Source organism: Pelodiscus sinensis, chromosome 24 (assembly GCF_052426305.1).
Source record: "Pelodiscus sinensis isolate ZL-2025 chromosome 24, ASM5242630v1, whole genome shotgun sequence".
Classification (NCBI taxonomy): domain Eukaryota; kingdom Metazoa; phylum Chordata; order Testudines; family Trionychidae; genus Pelodiscus; species Pelodiscus sinensis.
This window is the reverse complement of record NC_143075.1, coordinates 24,638,567-24,659,196: the sequence shown is the minus strand read 5'-3', so window position 1 is coordinate 24,659,196 and position 20,630 is coordinate 24,638,567. Positions and strand designations below refer to the sequence as shown.

The 20,630-nt window shown below is 55.4% G+C and overlaps 1 protein-coding gene across 3 annotated transcripts in view; it reads left to right on the top strand.

Moving 5' to 3' along the window:
* The window catches only part of EPHB2 (EPH receptor B2), a 269,656-nt gene that overhangs the window by 88,507 nt on the left and 160,519 nt on the right, over nucleotides 1-20,630 (top strand). For all 3 annotated transcript variants that reach the window (XM_075906629.2, XM_075906628.2, XM_075906630.2), the window contains exon 3: nucleotides 1,679-2,363. In XM_075906629.2, the coding sequence (XP_075762744.1) occupies nucleotides 1,679-2,363 (685 nt within the window). The remainder of the gene's footprint in view (nucleotides 1-1,678; nucleotides 2,364-20,630) is intronic.

Below are 20,630 nucleotides of genomic sequence, written 5' to 3'. Positions count from 1 at the left end.
GCTTGGTTCAGAGCCAAATTCTCATTGGCCGCCAGTCGGGCCGAAGCGCCCAAGGGGCTAGGTCCCTTTTGAAATCAGCAGAAGCTGTCGCCCACTCTCAGTAGTCACTGAAATGCTGCAGGGGGAGGGAGATTCAGCAAATGCTTCATCCAACAGCTCCCCAGCTCGTTTCTTTTGTTTCCCAAATGTGAGTACGGGAGGCCCCCGAGCTACGAGCTTCTCTGTAAGTGCGGAAGGGGCGGAACCCCCCTGCACGTGCGATGGCGCACGACTCCTGTCGTAAATGCAGACTCGAGTCCCGACGCCCCCGACTTGCGCCACTGTCTCTGGAACCGATCGCGTCGCAAGTCGGGTGCAGCCTGTGATGTCAGTTAGCCAGGCTGCACCAGGCTGTGTCCATGAACATGGAACCTCCCGCTGCAGCCCAGGGCCTGGCAAGTGAAGCTGTCTGGCTTCTCCACCCAGTCGGGGAGCAGCCATAGCAAGAGCAGCTGGGGTCCTAGAAGTAGCTGCAAAGGCAGAGGGGTCCTGCCTGTCACTCTCCAGTGGCATCTCCTCCTCCTGGTGACAAGCGGTGCATTCCCAGGGGAGCATCCCCGAGGAATCTCGGCCCCAGGAGCCGCGCCGGGCGGAGGCGGGGCCCTGCTCACTCGCAGCCTGGGAGCTTGTGGGAGGAAGTACTGAGTCGCCCCGAGGGAGGGCCTGAGCACTTGGGGTGCATGTCCCAGGCAGGTCAGGGCATTTGGCTCCCCCTACACTTCACTAGAAATGGGGTCGCTCGGAGACCGATCCTGGGGCCCTTCCTTAGGCAAACTCCATCCGACTCCGGCCTGAGCCTGGGGGCAGGATGAAAACCCCACTTGGGAGACCTCTGCCGCCGTCCTAGAGGAGCTGGTCAGGCACAGACACACTGAGGTCAATTCCCTGCCATGGAGCCAGGATTTCAGCTCCGTTGCCTCCTCTTCCGGCTGTGCGAAGGTAAATCTCAGTCCCCGTTACTCCCTTTGCCCGGCTGCGAGTGACGGCTCGGAGGAGGGCCTGGATTCCCCAAGGTCTTTATGGTTTTCTTTGGCGTTTCCTTTTTAAAATGTCAAGCTGCCCTTTGCCCTGGGACCCTGGAGCGAGGCAGGAGGTGAGAGCCTTCTACCAGAGCCCAGGCCGGGCTAAACACACCCAGGGACTTTTATGACCCTTCCAGAGTCTCCTCTGCCCGTCAGTGGCCATATCTCCCCCCAAGGGCAGTGGAAGCCAAGTAAGCACCCGAAGAATTGTGCCCTTTGTCCTGTCCCAGCCATGGCAGCATACCTGAAGGCACCAAGTACCTTGTGGCTGCTCCCCCCTCAGGTCCCTCCTCGGCTGCATCCGCCGCTCCCTGCACCTGCCTGTGTGGCACATTAGAGGAGGTAAGTGCCCTGGCGCAGGGAACCCTGGCATTAGACCCTGCGTTGGCTGCACGGTGCAGGGAGAGTTTACCTTGGCGCAGTGCGGGTTTTACCGACGCAGCTGACCCCGCATTGAGACTAGCTTCTCCTCTCCCCCAGGCAGCCTGAGCCTTTGCCTGTCAGGGGAGGAGGGGGAGGCAGAGCTGTGCCTCTCCCCGGTATGGACAGCAGCCCAAGCTGCTGCCGGTGCATGTGAATGCAGTGCAGCCCAGTGACTCTCTGTGTCCCATCTGCAGTGGGAAGAGGTGAGCGGCTACGATGAGAACATGAACACGATCCGGACGTACCAGGTGTGCAACGTCTTTGAGTCCAGTCAGAACAACTGGCTGCGGACCAAGTACATCCGGCGGAGGGGCGCTCACCGCATCCACGTGGAGATGAAATTCTCCGTCCGGGACTGCAGCAGCATCCCGAATGTTCCCGGCTCCTGCAAGGAGACCTTCAATCTCTACTACTACGAATCGGACTTCGACTCGGCCACCAAGGCCTTTCCCAGCTGGATGGAGAACCCTTGGGCAAAGGTGGACACCATTGCGGCTGACGAGAGCTTCTCCCAGGTGGACCTGGGGGGCCGTGTAATGAAGATCAATACTGAGGTGCGCAGCTTCGGCCCGGTCTCCAAGAATGGATTCTATCTGGCGTTCCAGGACTACGGGGGCTGCATGTCCTTAATCGCTGTCAGGGTTTTCTACCGCAAGTGCCCCCGTGTGATCCAGAATGGGGCCGTGTTCCAGGAGACACTCTCAGGAGCCGAGAGCACTTCGCTGGTGGCGGCCAGGGGCTCGTGCATTCCCAACGCGGAGGAGGTGGACGTCCCCATCAAGCTGTACTGCAACGGGGATGGGGAGTGGCTGGTGCCCATTGGCCGGTGCATGTGCAAGGCTGGCTACGAATCGGTGGAGAATGGCACCGTCTGCAGAGGTAACCGTTTCTCTTTCCTTTTGTTAGGACCTTGCGTTCTTAGCCTGGGAGCCTGAGCTGGGACACGGGGAACAGCCCCTGGCTCTTGGGGGTGCCTCAAGACGATGCAGGCAGAGGGAGGTTGGCTGGCAGAGATCCCTTCACATGCTGTTAGCAGACCCCCCGGCAAAGTGGCTCGGCAGTGGCAGCGTAGCCTGTGTGCACCAGATATCCTTTGGCTTTAGCCATTCCCAGCACCGGCCTGCCAGGGCGTGGTTCATGGCGAGGCTTTGGATGAGATCTGTAGGCTCTGCTCTGGTACCAGCGGTAGCTTGGAGAACCTGGGCTCTGTGGGCATTGCTCAGGGTGGGGAATTAAGGTTGTAGCTTTAACCTGCACTTTGTCATTCGGGCAGGGCTCTGCCTAGATCAACAGATGGGCCACGTGGTGGGTGTGCAGCTCGGCACTGCCCCTGTTCTTCTAGGGAGAGCTTTGCCTGCTCGTGCCTGCACTGGGCAGTGCACTCCAGTCCCTTCCAGCCACTCTGCAGGCTTTCAGTAAGGTCTGAGAGCGCCAGCTGTGGGTCTGGAGCATGGCTCTCCCATTGCATTGGTCCCTATTCACAGCCTGCGCTGCCTGTCCAGGCCCATGCTCTTGTGCTCTCCTGGGTTTCTGAGCAAGCCTGCCCATGCATGCCCAGTGTTCCCTCTAAGACTTTCCATCCTTGGGCAGGTGGAATTTTCTTTTGGGCAGCTTGAAATTTCTTATGTGCAACGCCAATATTGAGGTTGTGTGTGGATGTGCAAACAAGTACAAACAAAACCCATAGATATAGATATAAATATACATTTAAATAGTCCATAGGTGTGGAAGAAAATATATTAAAACAAGGGGTAATTAACAAGGAGCAATGCTTCTGATTATTTCATATGAAATCCAATAAAAAGAAAATGAACACTACCCATGGCTGAAGTGGATTGTGCCCATGAAAGCTCATGATACTATTTATAGATTTTTGTTAGTCTAAGATACAACAGAGTAGACCATTGTTGTTTAAGTTGTTTAGTTACAGACTAACACGGCTACCCCTCTGAGACCTTGGAGTACATGTATCATCGTCCTTTCTGACAGACAGGTGCATGTTTCAAAGATCTTGCAAAGAAGGTTTTATTCTACAAAACAGCCAGCATCACACTTAGGACTTGCTACTTTCCACTCATGAGCCAGAACTCTACCAGCTAGCAAAGACCTGGCCTTAATGCAGTACAATTTATCATGTATTAATTAGTAACACAGGATTTAAAAAAAAATCATTAGGGTCAGTTTTAGATATCGGCAACGCTCAAATAATTCTGTTAAAAGAATCGTTTTCTTGCTTACCTTAAGCTATTAACACTTACTTAAACTATGTTTGAAATACCGACGAGGAGTCCTGTGGCACCTTATAGACTAACTGAAGTGTAGGAGCATAAGCTTTCGTGGGCAAAGACCCAGTGCATCTGACGAAGTGGGTCTTTGCCCACGAAAGCTTATGCTCCTACACTTCAGTTAGTCTATAAGGTGCCACAGGACTCCTCACCGCTTTTGCAGATTCAGACTAACACGGCTCCCCCTCTGATATGTTTGAAATGTAATCATACAAACGTGGTGCACCCACACACCTGCCCCGGGGGAAAAACCAACCAGTGGTCTGGTAGCACTTTCTAGACTAACAAAGCATGTCGATGGGATCGTGAGCTTTCGTGGGCACCGCCCACTTCTTCGGATGACCGGAGTGTAACACCGGGAATCTCCTCACCTCAAAAAAGATATTTTGGCCTTGGAAAGGGTTCGGAAAAGGGCAACTAAAATGATCAGGGGTTTGGAACAGGGCCCATATGAGGAGAGGTTAAAGTGACTGGGGCTTTTCAGTTTGGAACAGAGGATTTGGGAAAGCAGCAGAGAAGTTGATCCTGTCTGGCTGTGTCTGTAACTTACCCAGCTTTTTCCATGTGGCTGGCAGATCCCCTTACCCTTCAGCCAGCAGCTTCAGCACGATCCAGGTCACATGATCCCTTAAGTACTTCCTGCCCCCCTGACTGGAGAACTCGCTCACCCCACAAGTACAGGCCCTCCAGGGAGTGGGGAGGGGCGGCGGGAGGACCAGAGTAGAGGCTGGAGCCAGTACAGCAGGCAGCTGTTGTTGCTTCTGCTCCTCCATTGCAAGGGAACGAGAGCCTGCCCCCCCATTCACCAGCCGATCCGCTGAGCCCCCTCCCTGTGGGGGGAGCTCTGACCCACTGTGCGGAGCTCAGGAAAGGGCTGCATGGCTGTGCGGGCGCTGACCCACCCTTGTGTCCCTGAGCCATGCACATACAGACGTGGTGTGCTCCATCAGCAGTGCTCCAAGCGGCCGGGGGGGCAGTGTGGGGCTGCCTGGGCTGCTCTTCACCCAGGACCATGCCAAGCAGAAGGCTCACCCCGATGGGCTGATTGCAGACCTGGGGGTCCCGCAGCCCAAGGATGCCAGCAGGCTCTGCATGCAGCTGGATTGCACTGGCCAATCAGAAAAGGGTGGGTCAGCAGAGTCCCCCCAGGGTCTGAATCAGGATTGTTTTAGCCTGAGATGGGACAGTGAGTCAGAGACCCTGCTGGGAGTGGCTGCCTGTGGTCCCTGGCTGGGGGGGAGGGGAAAGCAGCAGGGGAGTGACCCTTCAGGCCCACTCCCCTTTGGAGCCAGCTCCCATCACAGCTGCTGCTTCTGGAGAGAAAGTTTCACTTGCAGTTGCATGGAGACATCTTAGGGAATCACAACCCCTGCAGAAAGGCCGAACCAGAGAGAGATCACCAGGACCAGCCTCCTGCAAGGGCCCTCAGTGCTCAGCAGGGAGAACTGTCCCCCTCGCTGTCCGACGGCACCCCCGAGAACTCCCTGCTCAGCCCTCGTGCCATCCGCGGGACACTGGAGAGGGGCTGCATGACTTGCGCTGGGGTTTGCTGAGGGCTCTGGCTGGACGGGCGAGTCTTGGGTGTTCTCTTCTCTGTCAGCGTGATCATGGAAGAGCCCAAAGATCTGAGGGCTGGTTCCCTGGTTAATCACGGTGGGCATGTCTGGATTCAATCATCTGTGTTAATGGGAACATTCTACACCCGGGTCCTCAGCGCAGAAATCCCCTAGTGCAGAGTCGTACCGCGCCAGACGCCAGCCGAGTGCTTCGGTGACCTGGTGGAAGGAGGGACGGTCACCTCTGTGAGCTCCCTTGTCTGTTTCCACCAGCCTACCCAGTCTCCCTGCAGCCCGGCCATGGGGGAAAGGCGACAGTCCGATGTAATAGACTCAGACCGGGTCTGCACTCTGGGGAAGAGCGACGCTGCCGCAATCCGTTAGAAGATGTAATTAAGACGGGCTAAATCAAACCCCGAGGATGCCCTCCTTTATCTCAACACCCAGCCCAGAACCGGTACCCCTCCTGGTCTCCAGCCCCCAGTCCTGACCCCCTCCCCAAACCTGGAGTCCCCCTCCTGCACTCCAAACCCCTCCTCCCCAGGCCCACCCCAGAGCCTGCACGGGGGATGTTAAATATCGAGTAACCTCATGAACTTTTATCGGTTAGTCGACTCTTCTCTACTCCCCGGGGCAGGGCCGGCAGCCAGTGTTTCAGAGGCAGCAGTGCAGGGTGCCAAGCGGGAGCTGATCCACAAGGGGAGCCAGTTTAAGAACCCGCTCCCCTTCTGGTCCGGCTGCCTGTCGCCCAGGAGTGCTGCCTCCGATAAAGAGGCAGCAGCGCAGGGTGGCAGCAGCTCCTGTCTAAGGTGGAGGGTGTTTGAGCTCCTGGACCCAGTGAGAGCCAGAACTGAGCCAGCGACCTGCCCACGTGGTTCCTAATACACTTTAAATGCAGAGCCGCAGCAGGAGTAGGTCCCACACCTGGCAGGAGCCAGGACGGAGCCAGGCTGCTGGCCAGCCTGCATAAAATGTACTGGCCGGAGTTGGGGGAGGGAAATACATGTAGTCTGTAGCATTAACCTGTAATCAACCCCACTGTTCCATCCCTAGCCTGCACCCCCAGCCAGAGCCCTGACACGTCTCCCTTCTTCCCCGGCCCCTTGGCCCTTTCCCACCACCTGAACTGTGTTAGTGCACCAGTGTGAAGGGGACGTGTCGCACGTTACCTCCGTGTCGCACACCCCTCCACCGTGGTGCACGTAAGGAAATGAATTCTGCTCAGAGGTGGAAAGAAGAGGGAGCCCTGGCTGGGGTGGGTTTTCCATTCACTGACCATTTCCGGTGAAGGCTGGATGCTTTTCTCCGCTCTAGGAGGGACTTTGAGGCAGGTCTCTGGCTTGCGTGATAGAGAAGTCAGACTAGAGCAGGGGTCTCCAGCCTTTTTGAGCACAAGATCACTGTTTGAATGTCAGTGCAATCCAAGATCTACCTCAAATATAAATCCCCTGGCCCCGCCTCCTTCCCGCCCCTTCTCCGAGGCTCCGCCCCCGCTCACTCCATCCTTGCCCGTCCTCACTCACTGTCATCAGGCTGGGGCAGAGGGTTGGGTGCAGGATCTGGTCTTTGATTAAGATGGGGTTCTCAAACTTTGCGATACTGCGACCTCCACCGCTAAGTTGCTCGTGCGCCCCGGGGGGTCGAGACCCACAGTTTGAGAAATGCAGGATTAAGGGATCGGGAGTGCGCGAGGGGCCCTAAGCTGCTCGGGGGCAGGCAGTTGGGATGTAGGGGGGCTCCAGGCGCAGGCTCTGGGATGGTGTTTGGATGCAGGGGTGCGCGGGGCTGGGGCAGAGGTTTGGGATGCAGGAGGGGGTTCATGAGTGGGGTAGGAGTTTGGGATGTAGGGGGGCTCCAGGTGCAGGCTCTGGGATGGTGTTTGGATGCAGGGGTGCTCGGGGCTGGGGCAGAGGTTTGGGGTGCAGGAGGGGGTTCATGAGTGGGGTAGGAGTTTGGGATGTGGGCTCCAGGTGCAGGCTCTGGGATGGCGTTTGGATGCAGGGGTGCGCGGGGCTAGAGCAGGGGTTTGGGGTGCAGGAGGGGGTTCATGAGTGGGGTAGGAGTTTGGGCTCCAGCTGGGCACTGCTGCTGGCTCCTGGGTGGTGGGGCTAAGGAGGGCTCACCACTCCATCCCCAGTCCTGTTGTGCCCCCTCTGTGGAGAGAGGATACAGAGCGGGAGGGGGCACCTTGATATCAGCTCCTTTCTCTCCCTCCCCTGCCCTGCACAGGGAGGCTTCCCAGGGGGAGGGGCAGCTTCAAGGCAAAGGGCAGGAGATGAGCCGCAGTGGGGGAGGGGCCCGGCATTGAACGCCTTTTGGCCAAACCAGTCAGGGTCCCTGGGGGTACGTCTACACTACAGCGCTAGTTCGAACTAACTTAGTTCGAATTAGTTAATTCGAACTAAGCTAGTTCGAACTAACGCATCTAGAACTAAAAACTAGTTCGAACTAGCGTTTTGCTAGTTCGAACTAGTAAGTCCACATTAAGTGGACTCTGAACAGGGCTTAAGGATGGCCGGAAGCAGTGCCGGCAGGGCATAAAAGGAGGACTTAGAGCATGGAGATACTGTCTCAGGCTAGCCGAGGGCTGCGCTTAAAGGGTCCCAACCCCCACCCCGGACACACAGTTCTAAGGGGTGCCCCGCTTGCAAAGAAGTTCTGGCTTGGAGTGCCCTGAGTGCCCACACTGGGCACATCACACCACTCGGCCATCAGCCCGGCTGCACTTGCCGCAGGCTGCCATCTGGGGAGAGGGAGTAATTGGGGGGCTGCAGGAGAGCTTCCACCCCCAGAAGCCCGCAGAGCCAGCCCAGTCCTCCCCATCGGGGGCTCGTACCCCATTCCTCCCTCACCTCCTTCCACTTGCCCTTCCCTAGCCCCCCTTCTTCTTGATGTACAAAATAAAGATAACGTTTCTTCCAACATTGACTCTGTCTTTATTGAAAAAAACTGGGGGAGACTGGGAAAAGGAGGTGGGAGAGGGGAAGAGAAAGGCTGGGAGAGGGGAGGGCAACTAACATGATCAGGGGTTGGGAACAGGTCCCAGATGAAGAGAGGCTACAGAGACTGGGACTGTTCAGCTTAGAAAAGAGGAGACGGAGGGGGGACAGGATAGAGGTCTGTAAAAGCAGGGGTTGGGTGGAGAGGGTGCATTCAGAAAAGTTCTTCATGAGTTCCCATAAAGAAGGACTAGAGGACACCAAAGGAAAGGAATGGGTAGCAGGCTTGAAACTAGTAAGAGAAAGTTGTTGTTGTTGACAAAGCAAATAGTTAACCTGTGGAACTCCTTGCTGCAGGAGGCTGTGAAGGCTACAACTAGAACAGAGTTTAAAGGGAAGTGAGATCAAGTCATGGAGGTTGGGTCCATGGAGTCCTATTAGCCAGAGGGTAGGAGTGGTGTCCCTGCCCAAAGTTTGTGGAAGGCTGGAGAGGGATGGCACGAGACAAATGGCTTGGTCATTGTCTTCGGTCCATCCCCTCCAGGGTCCCTAGGGTTGGCCGCTGTGGGCAGACAGGCTACTGGGCTAGATGGACCTTTGGTCTGACCCAGGACGGCCATTGTAAGCTCAGGGCTCAGTGTCGGGGGTCTCAGTGGACCCCCTTGATTTTCATGCACACCTGGTCCTGGGTGGCCAGGCTGGCAGCTCTCCTGCCCTAGACGGCCACTTTCCTGTGCCTAGTGCGGAGATCGTGGACGAGGTCCACGATGTCCGCACTAGCCCAGGAAGGTGCCCGCCTCTTGCGGTCCAGGGCAAGCTCCCGGGAGCCGCCAGCCTGGTCCCGGCAAGAGGGGGTGGGCTGGGGGGCATCGGGTGGGTGGCTCTGTGCCGTGCCAGGTGCAGGGTCTGCTAGCTGGGTGCTGGCAGGCTTGCACCTGGCACGGGCACCGTAGCCAGCCCGTGCCCCTTTAAGGGGTCCGGGGCCGGGAGGGGGGCATAGAGTTTCCCTGGTGTTGGCCAGAGTGGCCACCAGGGAAACCTGGGAAGGGTTAGCCTCCCACTAGTTCGAACTAAAGGGCTACACAGCCCTTAGTTCGAACTAGCTAGTTCGAACTAGGCGTTAGTCCTCGTAAAATGAGGTTTACCTAGTTCGAACTAAGCGCTCCGCTAGTTCGATTCAAATTCGAACTAGCGGAGCGCTAGTGTAGCGCATAGGAAAGTTAGTTCGAACTAACGTCCGTTAGTTCGAACTAACTTTCTAGTGTAGACATACCCTGTCAGAGGCTCCAGGATCCACCAGTAGATCCCGGTCGACTGGCTGGGTCCCGCTGGGCTAGATGGTCGCTGGGGCCCCTGAGTGCATGACCTGACTCGCCCTCCCAGTCACTAGGAAAGCAACGGGTCCCAGGGCTGGGTCGGAGGGGCCGGGGGCTGGACCCCAATACTCCTGTTAGAAAGGGACGGTGAGGGGAATTCAGCCCTGCCTAAGCCAGAGGAGAGGAAATCCTGTCCCCTCAGTGCTGCTGCAGGCTAGGGCAGGCATCTGTGGGCCGTTGTAGTGCTGCAGAGCCTCCTCCCAGCTCTGCCCACTCCTCTGCTCCCCATGCGGGTGGGCGGCAAGGCCGGGGCTGTCCCTGCAGAAGGGAGCCTGGGGGCCCGGCAGCTGCCAGGTGCCCATTTACACTGGGGAGGCCCGCACCAAGGTTCTGCAGGGCAGAGGGGCTGGTGCACAGCAGCTCTGTGAGCCTGTCTGGGCAGCTGGAGAGACGAAGCTTTTCCCTCCCTCTGCAGACGCTGCCCTCGCCCGCAGGTGGGCCTCCCTCGCTGTGCGCGGAGCTGGGTCGGCCTGCCCCTTGGGGTGGACGGTTGGTGCGATAGAAGGATTCTTGTCTCCCTGCAGCCTTGGGGATGTGTGGCCGTAGCTGGGGCGCTAACAGGAGGCAGCTGAGAGCCAGGCCAGGGTGCAGGCAGGGAAGTTTTGCTGCTGTGTGAGACGCTGGCAAGGGAACTCCCAGCGCCGGGAGCAGGGTGGATGGCGAGGCAGAGAGCGCGAGAGCCTGTGCAAAGGAGTGAAAAACCCGGCAGAGCCGGGGGCTGGGATTGGCTTCAGTGTTATTGAAACATTTCATTCCAGCCAGCAGAGCTGTCCCCTGTCCAAGCGGAGTATAAACCCTAGTGCAGCCCTGATAGCATCTTGGCAATTGGCTGGGACAGAGTTGCTCCGAGATCAATTATAGATATGGCCCAGGGATTGGCAAGGGAAGGCAAGAGACAATAGGCAGGCCTTAAACTCCCGGAATCTCTGCCATGACCAAAGGGCTGCAGTGGCCTGGGATCAGACCAGGCCGCTGTGTGATCAGCTACTGTCTTTGAACATGAAAGGCGGCCCCTGGAGCAGCCCCGGACAGGCGATGTGCTGGGCCATCCTAGCCCCACGTGCCCCAGTGCAGGGGCCAGGCTGAACATGGATCAACCTTCAATTTGAATTGGAGCAAAAACTCAGAATTTCCCATGAAATTAAAATAAAAAAAATGTGTTGAGAGCCATCAGAATGCTTCATTTCAACTTGATTTCCTTTAAGCTGACTTGCGGGTTGTACAAATATATTTGAGTAATACAGTCTATGGGTTATTAATTATACTACAGAATTATATTGGACACCAATGAGGATGTAAAGGAAGGTTTCTACTCTCAGCAGGAAACCTTTTTATTGGTGACCCCTAAGGAAGATCAGATCGTTCTGGGGGATTTCAATGTACGTGTTGGAGGAGACTCAGACCTGTGGAAAGGAATAATCAGGAAAGAAGGAGTTGGCAAAAGCTGCTCAGATGGAATCCTGCTCCTGACTAAGTGAGATGAACATGAACTTAGCATCACAAACACCCTTTTTCGACAACAGGACGAGTAACTAAGTGATTGGGCAACAAAATGGCAAATGAAATTTAATGTTGATAATTGTAAAGTAATGCACATTGGAAAAAATAATCCCAACTGTACATACAATATGATGGGGGCTAATTTAGCTACAACTACGCAAGAGAAAGATCTTGGAGTCATTGTGGCTAGTTCTCTGAAAACATCCACGCAGTGAGCAGTGGCAGTCAAAAAAGCAAATAGAATGTTAGGAGTCATTAAAAAAGGGATAGAGAATAAGACAGAGAATATCTTATTGCTTCTAAATAAAACGATGGTACACCCACATCTTGAATACTGCATACAGATGTGGTCACCTCATCTCAAAAAAGATCTATTGGCTTTGGAAAAGGTTCAGAAAAGGGCAACAAAATTGATTAGGGGTTTGGAACAGGTCCCATATGAAGAGAGATGAAAAAGACTTGGACTTTTCAGCTTAGAAAAGAGGACTGTCGGGGGGGGGGGGGGGGAATATGATAGAGGTCTATAAAATCATGACTGGTATGGAAAAAGTGAATAAGGAAAAGTTATTTACTTATTTCCACAATATAAGAACTAGGGGTCACCAAATGAAATGAATAGACAGCAGGTTTAAAGCAAACAAAAGGAAGTTTTTTTTTTCACTCCGCACACGGTGAACCTGTGGAACTCCTTGCCAGAGGATGCAGTGAAGGCTAGAACTTTAACAGGGTTCAAAAAAGAGCTAGATAGATTCATGGAGGTTAGGTCCATCAATGGCTATTAGCCAGAATGGGTAAGAATGGTGTCCCTAGCCTCTGTTTCTCTGGAAGATTACCTGTTGTGATTCCTCCCTCTGGGGCATCTGTTGTTGGCCACTGTGGGCAGACAGGACACTGGGCTGGATGGACCTTTGGCCTGATCCAGTGTGGCCATTCTTACGTTCAAAACATCTTGGAGATGCCACGTTCCAAGCACCGGCATCGTTTCGACCACGTCCTTGTTCGTTCTCGAGATCTCAGTGACGTGCTTCTCACGAGAGCAGTGACGAGTGCTGCTGGATGGGTCGTTGCCTCAGTCCATCCACCATGAACATGAAGATCATCCCCCCCCAGTGGGGGCTGCAGAAGAAGCAGCTGAGGCGCTGACGGTTCAAGACCTGGAGGACCCCGTTAGGTGTGACCGCTTCCAAGCAGTCTTAGAAGAAAAGCTGCATCAGAGTTTCCGGAAGAAACTGAGGAACATTGGAGCCAGCTGAAAGCAGCAGTTATCAGCGCCTGTGTGGAAACCATTGGCTGCCGCACCAGACAGCATCAGGCCTGGTTTGATGAGGACGATGTTGAAATCCAGCAGCTCATCAATGAGAAGAGAACGGCATTTCGTGCTTGGCAGAATGATCTGCATTGCAAGACCGAGAGAAGCCCCTGCTAAGGCGAGGACAGAAGTCCAGCGTAAAACCATGGACAAATGGGGGACTGAGAGCACAAGAGCTCCAACATTTCATGGACACCCATAATGCACGTGAGCTCTTTAGTGCTCTGAAGGCTGTTTATGTGACCGCTTGTCATGGCATGAACCCCCTTCGCTCCGCATGAAGCCATTACTTTTCACTGGAAGAACATTTTGAAGATCTTCTTAATTGTAACTCCATGGTTGCAGATGAAGTTCTTGAGCAAATCCCCTAGAGATGAGCTCGGAGACCCTCCTAATCTGTATGAGGTGTGCAGTGCCAGCACGCAGATGAAGAACAACAAGGCAGCAGGTCCAGATGGGGTCCCTGCTGAAATCTTTACAGACAGTGGGCCAGAGTTAATTCTGCCTGCTTAGCTTTAAAATCTGGATAAAGGAGAGACCCAGGTTGTTACCCTCTTTCAGGAAGGGGATGAAGTGGACTGTGGAAGCTTCCATGGGATCTCTCTCCTTGCTGTTGCAGGCAAAGTTCTGGCCCGGGTCCTTGCAACCCATTTTCTGCCCCTGGCAGAAGTAATTCTACCGGAGAGTGTCCTCCGACCAAGTCGTGTAACTGTGGATATGATCTTCTTTGCATGGCAGCTGTAAGAGAAGTGTTGGGAGCAAAACTGACCACTGTCCATGGCTTTTATCGATAACTAAAGTCTTAGAGCCAGTGAATCGCCAGGCCCTTTGGACTGCACTTTCGAAGGTTGGATCTCCTGATAAATATACCAGCGTCATAAAATTGCTTCATGACAACGTGCAAGCGACTGTTCTGAGCAGCACTGGCTCCCGGAGTGAACAGGAGTCACAGGGCTGTATTATCACCCCAACCACGTTTGCCATCATTGGTGACCTACTTGCTGGGAAACTCCCAGCAGGCGTTGAAATCGTCTACAGAATGGATGGGAAGCGGTGTAGGCTGAGCAGGCTGACAGCTGTAAGATTTCCTCCCCATCTGTTGTGGAACTTCAGTCTGCTGATGACAATACGGCGTTTGCCCACTCTGAGAGAGATCTTCAGGCACCTTGAATGTGTTTGCTGATGCTCGTGCATGTCTTGGTCTCACCCTCAATACCAAGAAGACCAAAGTGCTCCATCACCCTCTCCAAAGGAGGTATCCTGCGCCCCATCTGTTAAAGTCAATGGAGAGGCACTGGAGAATGTCCATCATTTTCTCTGCCTTGGAAGTTATCTTTCATCCAAAGCAGATATTGATGTAGAAATCCAGCATCGTCTGAGCTGTACCAGTGCAGCCTTTGCTCCTTTACAGCACAGGGTTTTTGAAGATCATGACGTTCGAACAGACACCAACCCCTATCAAGCTGTCATTCTCCCAATGCTATTGTAGGGGTCTGAAACCTGGACAACCCACAGACATCACTTGAAAGTCCTTGAGAGATATCACCAATGCTGCCTTTGCAAGATCTTGAAGATCCAATGGGAAGACAGGCACACTGACAACAGTGACCTGGAAGAGGCAAAGACCGCCAGTATTGAGGCAGTGATCATTCGTCAGCAACTTCACTGGCCTGGTCATACTGTTCGGATGCCAGGCCATCGCCTTCCACAACAGGTCCTATTTTCTCAGCTGAAAGAAGGACACAGTAACGTGGGAGGCCAACAGCAGTGTTATAAGGACTTGCTAAAGGATAACTTAGAGAAGTGAAACATTGAAGATGACACTTGGGAGACAGTCGCCCAGAATCACTCAAAATGGAGACAAGTCCTACGCATTGGCCCCTGTATTTTGAACTTGCCTGCCAGCATGCTGAAGAGAAGAAGAGGCGCAGAAGGAAGGGAGACTGGCTTCTAGTCATGGCCAACAGCCTCCTGCTGTACCTGGAGACATCTGTCCTCACTGGAATAGAACCTGTGGTTCAAGGATCAGCCTGATCAGCCAGCTGGGGGTCCACAGCTCCCATGGAGGACGATCACACTCGGCAACAAATGATCACCCATCGTTATCATCCGAGAATTATAAACCGGGTGAAGTGTAGTGAAATATAAATGAAGTCCGGTGACAGTCAAACCCGGCTGGTTTTGCCTGAACAAAATGAGAAGCTTTGGCCTTTGCATGGGAAGGAGGAAGAGTTCCTTGTGACTCGTCTGCAGCGACAGACTCCTGCGCAATGTTTTGGTTTTGACGGAACTGCATTTTCCGCTGTCAGGGCTGCTTCAGGCCGTTCTCGCCAGCCAGGACTGCTGGTGCCTCGGCGCTGTGACCGGGCTCAGGCCGGGCCCGGATACCAGTTAGGTGCCCAGGCGACATGGCGTGGCAGCCGTAGACTCCGCCCCCTCTGGCTGGGCAGAGCAGAGAAAGGAATTTGAAAGTGATAGAGCATGAGAGTAGCTGGAGGAGGGGGAAGGGAACCAGAGAGGCCTGGCTGGATCTTCCCTTTGTTTTCTTGGCGGCAGGATTTGGGGAGGCCTCTAGCTGTGTCCACTGTGTGAAGGGCTCTGTGTGCCCGGTGCTTATCAATCACGCTGTGGCCTGCAATCCAGTCTTCTGGCGGCAGCTGGCTCACGAGCTGCACGAGAGCAGTGGGGCGCTGATCCCCCGGGTGCCACGCTGGCAGAGATGGCATGGCAGGACCGGTCACAGGCACTGGAGGGGCTAGAGCTGGAAGCGTTGGAGGAAGGTGCCAGGCCAGACGGCCCAGCTTGGGATTCCCACAGCTCCTGGGAACAGAAGGAAGAGGCGGGAGGCGGGCCACGCACGGAGACCGTGTGGTTTGCAAGGCTAATAACGAGCCGCAGCAGAGACCCACGATGCCCTATCCCCACGGGCAGCCTGTGGGCAGGGTAAGGCCCTAGATACCAGCTGTCTCTAAACTGGCAAGAAAAGGGGCCAGGGCGTGAGGTGCGGTGTGGTAGGGGTTGGCAGGGAAGGGTACAGAGTGCAGTGGCGAAGATGGAGACAGAGGTGTGGCCCCCTGTGCAGGGGGATGTGAGAAGGTGAAGTTGAAGGTGGAGGGGCTGGAGGAGAAGGGGAGGAGGTCCATAGCTGTGGTCAGTTGGATCTGACCCCCGTGTGGAGGGTGCCCCCATGGGCGGGAGATTGCGTGTGTCAGGCTGAGATGTCCTTGGGGCCTCTGCCTGGTGTCCCTGTCGCAGGTGTGACGGGGTCCTGTGGAGAATGTGGGGGACAGGATCACGTCTCTCCTGCATGAGGGCAGAGCCCCGGCACAATGCAGGGCAGAGAGGACTTGGGGGAGGCTAGCAGGCCTTTGCTGTGGCTATTGTTTGCCCTAGGAACAGGCCTGACGTGGTGCTGAGTGATGCCCCATGCAGGGCTGTGGGGCTGTGACCGTGGGAGCTCCCAGGCCTGTCTGCTGAAGCCCACCCCTGAGGGAGCTGGGCAGAGCAGCTGTCCCTGTCCAGGGGCGGATCTGGAGAGAGAACTTGTCAGGTGGCTCCCTCAGCCTTGGCTCCTTCCCCATTGGCTGGGCCCCGCTGCAGGGGGGAGAGGGAAAGGTGAGGTTCTTGCTGGCTTATGGCCCCGTGAAAGGGTCTTGGGTTCCCAGCCGGCCTGTCGTGTAGGGACCCCTCCCTCTTCCCCCCAAGATCCCTCCTTAGCCGTGTCCCACCTCTGAGCAGCCTGGCTCAGAGCACTAGCCTCTACATGTGGCTGGCAGGTTTTTGCACATTCCCAGCGGCGAGAGGAGGTCTGGGCCCCTTTCCAGCAGCAGAGCACAAGCACACAAGCCTGCCTGCAGCGTGAAGTACTATCAGATGGGCCGGCAGCCTGCCCAGCACCCAGCCCGCAGAGGTGGAGCACGCTGCTTGCCTGAGCTTTATTTGTCAACCCCTTCGATTGGGCTGATGCATCCCAAGCGATTAACAGGCCCCGAAGGCTGCTGGAAGGAGCTGTGGAAGTGGCTTTCTCCGCTGGGTTTTCAGCAGGGGCGGGGTACATTGCAGGATATTTATTGAGGAAGTTCGTGCATCCAGCAGCTTAAGCTCTTCTCGGCCTGCAGCCGTGGTACGAAAGGCTTTGGGAGCAGTTAACAATTCAGCATGGTTAAGAGATTTGCATCCCCTGCGACCCAGCCCAGGGGGCCTGCGGGGGGACTGAGCGAGCATCTCGCTTGTCTCCTCAGCCCAGACACAATCGCTTTCCTGCTTCTTTCCTTGTGTTTGCAAGGGTCACGTTAACACCCGGCTCCCAACCGCCCCTCCCCGGCCCCTCTCCGCTGCTTCTCCCTCCTCACTTTCTCCTTCTCTGGGCGGGGGCTGCAGAGGGGCTCTCTGCTGTGGCTGTGTGCAGCCAAGTGCTCCCTTTGAGAGGAGTGTCCCCAAGCTGCTTGCAAAGGCTTCTGGGTAAACACCAGGCTGGCGGGGCACGTCAGCCGCTGCGCATGCGCAGCTCCCAGCTTGCTCTTGGAGCGCGCGAATAGGCCTGGTGTTCCCATTCATTGGCATCATGACCCTTCTGTGCTGTCCTAACAGCGTCTAGCCGGGAGGGCTCGGCCCAGCACCACCACAACCGCTGTCCTGGCCCCGCTGAAGTTCATGGCACGTTCCTCTGGCGTCAGTTAGGGAGGCAAAATCCTGTTTGCAACGTGAACCGGTTTACGGGCTGCTTCTGCGGCTCTCGCCGCGTCCCTGGAGGGAGGCAAGGAGCCGCCTTTGAGCATCCCCGCGGCTCTCCCACTCGGGCCCTGGGGCTCCCCGGAGCTGGACGCTGCCTCCCGCCCAGAGTTTCCTGCCAGGACTCTGTTCTTTAACCCTCCAGCCGAAGGTAAGCTGCTCAGCCAGACGCTGGCCAGTGTTTGCTGTGCAGCTGCGGCTCGGGACTGTGTCCCCATTTGTCAGGCTGAGAGGCATGGACGTGACTGGCCGGGCCGTAGAGCCCTACGCAGAGCATGCGCTCCATGCACAAAGTGCCCCTTGCTCTCCTAGGGAGGGGCAGTGCCTGGAGCAGGGGCCACCGCGAGCTTCCCAATACATCTGAGCTGCTACAGGGTGGGGGCTTGTCTCTAGGCTGTTCTGTGGAGCAGTGCTCCAGTGGCGTGGGGCGCAGGGCAGTGAATGGGCGTGGCAAACCTGTGCCGTGGCTACGTGACTCCCAGTGTGTGCTGGTTGTGGGGCTGCTGCTGGACCCTGCCGGGGCACCTCCCCCCTTAGTCTGTGCAGGCACAAGCCGCTCCTTTCCTTCCTCCCCCTCCTTTCTTTCCCCTCGTTTCTCGCTGACCCCTGCGTGTTGTGAATCCAATTAGTACGGCCGTGGGGATCACAGCTGCACAGCATCCGCCTGTTCACCGCTCTGAGCATGCTCAGTGTCTCCGAGCCACGGGAGGTGCCAGACTGTTCTGCTTGCAGTTCTGGGACAGCGTTCGGGCGCCTGGTGCTGGGACGGGCTGGGGGAGGGGCAGACACGTGAGCGAGGTGCCGGAGGAGCCCGAGAGTTCAGCTCCCAGAGACGCTGGCCCTGAAGAGTGGGGGCTCCGTGGCCAGGGTTACCTCCTGCACCCGCTGTGCATTCTGGTGGGGGAGGGGAGGATCCATGTCCCTGGAGGGGCTTTTCCCAAGGCTTCTGGTGAGGAGCACAGCATGCCAGGGAGCCCCGGCTCCTCCTCTGACCCTCCCAACCAGCCAGGGAAAGCAGGGACCCTGCAGGGAACCGCTCAGTCAGTTTGCCTTCAAATCACAGTGTGTGGTCAGAGTTTTTCCAGCAAGGCAAACCGAGTCTGCAGGGGGCTATGGACTAGAACAGCCACGCCTGTAGGCACTTCCTCTGGAGTGCTTCTAGAGCTTTACGGTCCCACCCGTCTTCCCAACTAGGTCTGGAGAGCTCTTCTTGATGCCTGTTCTAGCTCCTGCCCTGTCCCTGCTGCATCAGGGAGGGAGAAGTGGCCTGGGGAATCGAACCTGGAACAGCGGCTGAACGCTCACTAGGAAGGAAACAACGTGAATGGAAAGGTGGTGTGAGCAGAGGGCTGACTGGGTGCCTGCCTCTGGGCTCGGCCATGACTCTGTGCACAAATTGTCTGGAAAACGGGTGGTAGTTGCCAGATGCAGGAGTGTGGGCGTGTGTGTGGCAGCTCATCATTGCGCTGAAGCCGGCCTGGAGCGTGCCCAGTGTATTTCCCCAGAAAAGGACAGCGCCACATTGCGAGACAGGAACCCCCTGGGTTAGCCGCTCCCTCGGGAGCTGATCTGGCAGTGGCTCCAGGGAGAAGTGGTGCGGAGGAAGCTCCAGGGAGGGGAGCCCGTGGCAATGCTCAGAGGGTCCTTTCGGTCACTCTGCATGGGCGGGCAGGCCATGGCCAAGAAGGGGGATTGACCTAACGGGGGGGCTTGTTTCTATGCACAGCACGAGGGGCAGCTGAGGATGTTGCAAGGCCCAAGATGGGTTCACTGCTCAGCATCTTGTATTCCAAGCGTCTCTAACAGGAGTCAGGGAATAGGGAAGCCAGATGCTGCGGGGGGAGGAGGGTGTGTCAGTTCATGGCAGGTGCACCTGCATTTCCCCTTCCTGGTCCACCATGGGCACCCAGTCCAGGCTCCTGGCTCCTCAGCTGTCACCCCTCCTGGCCAAAGACCCCTGTCTGTCTCCTCTCTCAACCTGGCTTTGTACAGGTTGCACCTTGAAATAAGAACGGCCGTACTGGGTCAGACCAAAGGTCCATCTAGCCCAGTATCCTGTCTACCGACAGTGGCCAGCACCAGGTGCCCCAGAGAGGGTGGACCGAAGACAATGATCAAGCGATTTGTCTCCTGCCATCCCTCTCCAGCCTCTGACAAACAGAGGCCAGGGACACCATTTTATCCCCTGGCTAATAGCCTTTTATGGACCTAACCTCCATGAAATTATCCAGCTTCTCTTTAAACTCTATTAGGCTACGTCTACACTGGCCCCTTTTCCGGAAGGGGCATGTAAATTTCACCAGTCGTCGTAGGGAAATGCGCGGGGGATTTAAATATCCCCCGCGGCATTTAAATAAAAATGTCCGCCGCTTTTTTCCGGCTTTTAAAAAAGCCGGAAAAGAGCGTCTACACTGGCCCCGATCCTCCGGAAAAAGCGCCCTTTTCCGGAGGCTCTTATTCCTACTTTGAAGTAGGAATAAGAGCCTCCGGAAAAGGGCGCTTTTTCCGGAGGATCGGGGCCAGTGTAGACGCTCTTTTCCGGCTTTTTTAAAAGCCGGAAAAAAGCGGCGGACATTTTTATTTAAATGCCGCGGGGGATATTTAAATCCCCCGCGCATTTCCCTACGACGACTGGTGAAATTTACATGCCCCTTCCGGAAAAGGGGCCAGTGTAGACGTAGCCTAATAGTCCTAGCCTTCACAGCCTCATCTGGCAAGGAGTTCCACAGGTTGACAACACGCTGTGTGAAGAAGAACTTCCTTTTATTAGTTTTAAACCTGCTACCCATTAATTTCATTTGGTGTCCTCTAGTTCTTCTATTATGGGAACTAATAAATAACTTTTCTTTATCAGCCCTCTCCACACCACTCATGATTTTATAGACCTCTATCATATCCCCCCTCAGTCTCCTCTTTTCTAAACTGAAAAGTCCCAGTCTCTTTAGCCTCTCCTCATATGGGACCCGTTCCAAACCCCTAATCATTTTAGTTGCCCTTTTCTGAACCCTTTCCAAGGCCAAAATATCTTTTTTGAGGTGAGGAGCCCACATCTGTACACAGTATTCAAGATGTGGGTGTACCATAGTTTTATACAGGGGCAGTAAGATATTCTGGGTCTTATTTTCTATCCCTTTCCTAATAATTCCTAGCATCCTATTTGCCTTTTTAACCGCCACTGCACTCTGTGTGGAAGTTTTCAGAGAACTGTCCACGATAACTCCAAGATCTCTTTCCTGATTTGTCGTAGCCAAATTAGCCCCCATCATACTGTACGTATAGTTGGGGTTATTTTTCCCGATGTGCATTACTTTACACTTATCCACATTACATTTCATTTGCCATTTTGTTGCCCAATCACTCAGTTTGGTGAGATCTTCTTGGAGTCCCTCACAGTCTGCTTCTGTCTTGACTAACCTAAACAGTTTGGTATCATCTGCAAACTTTACTACC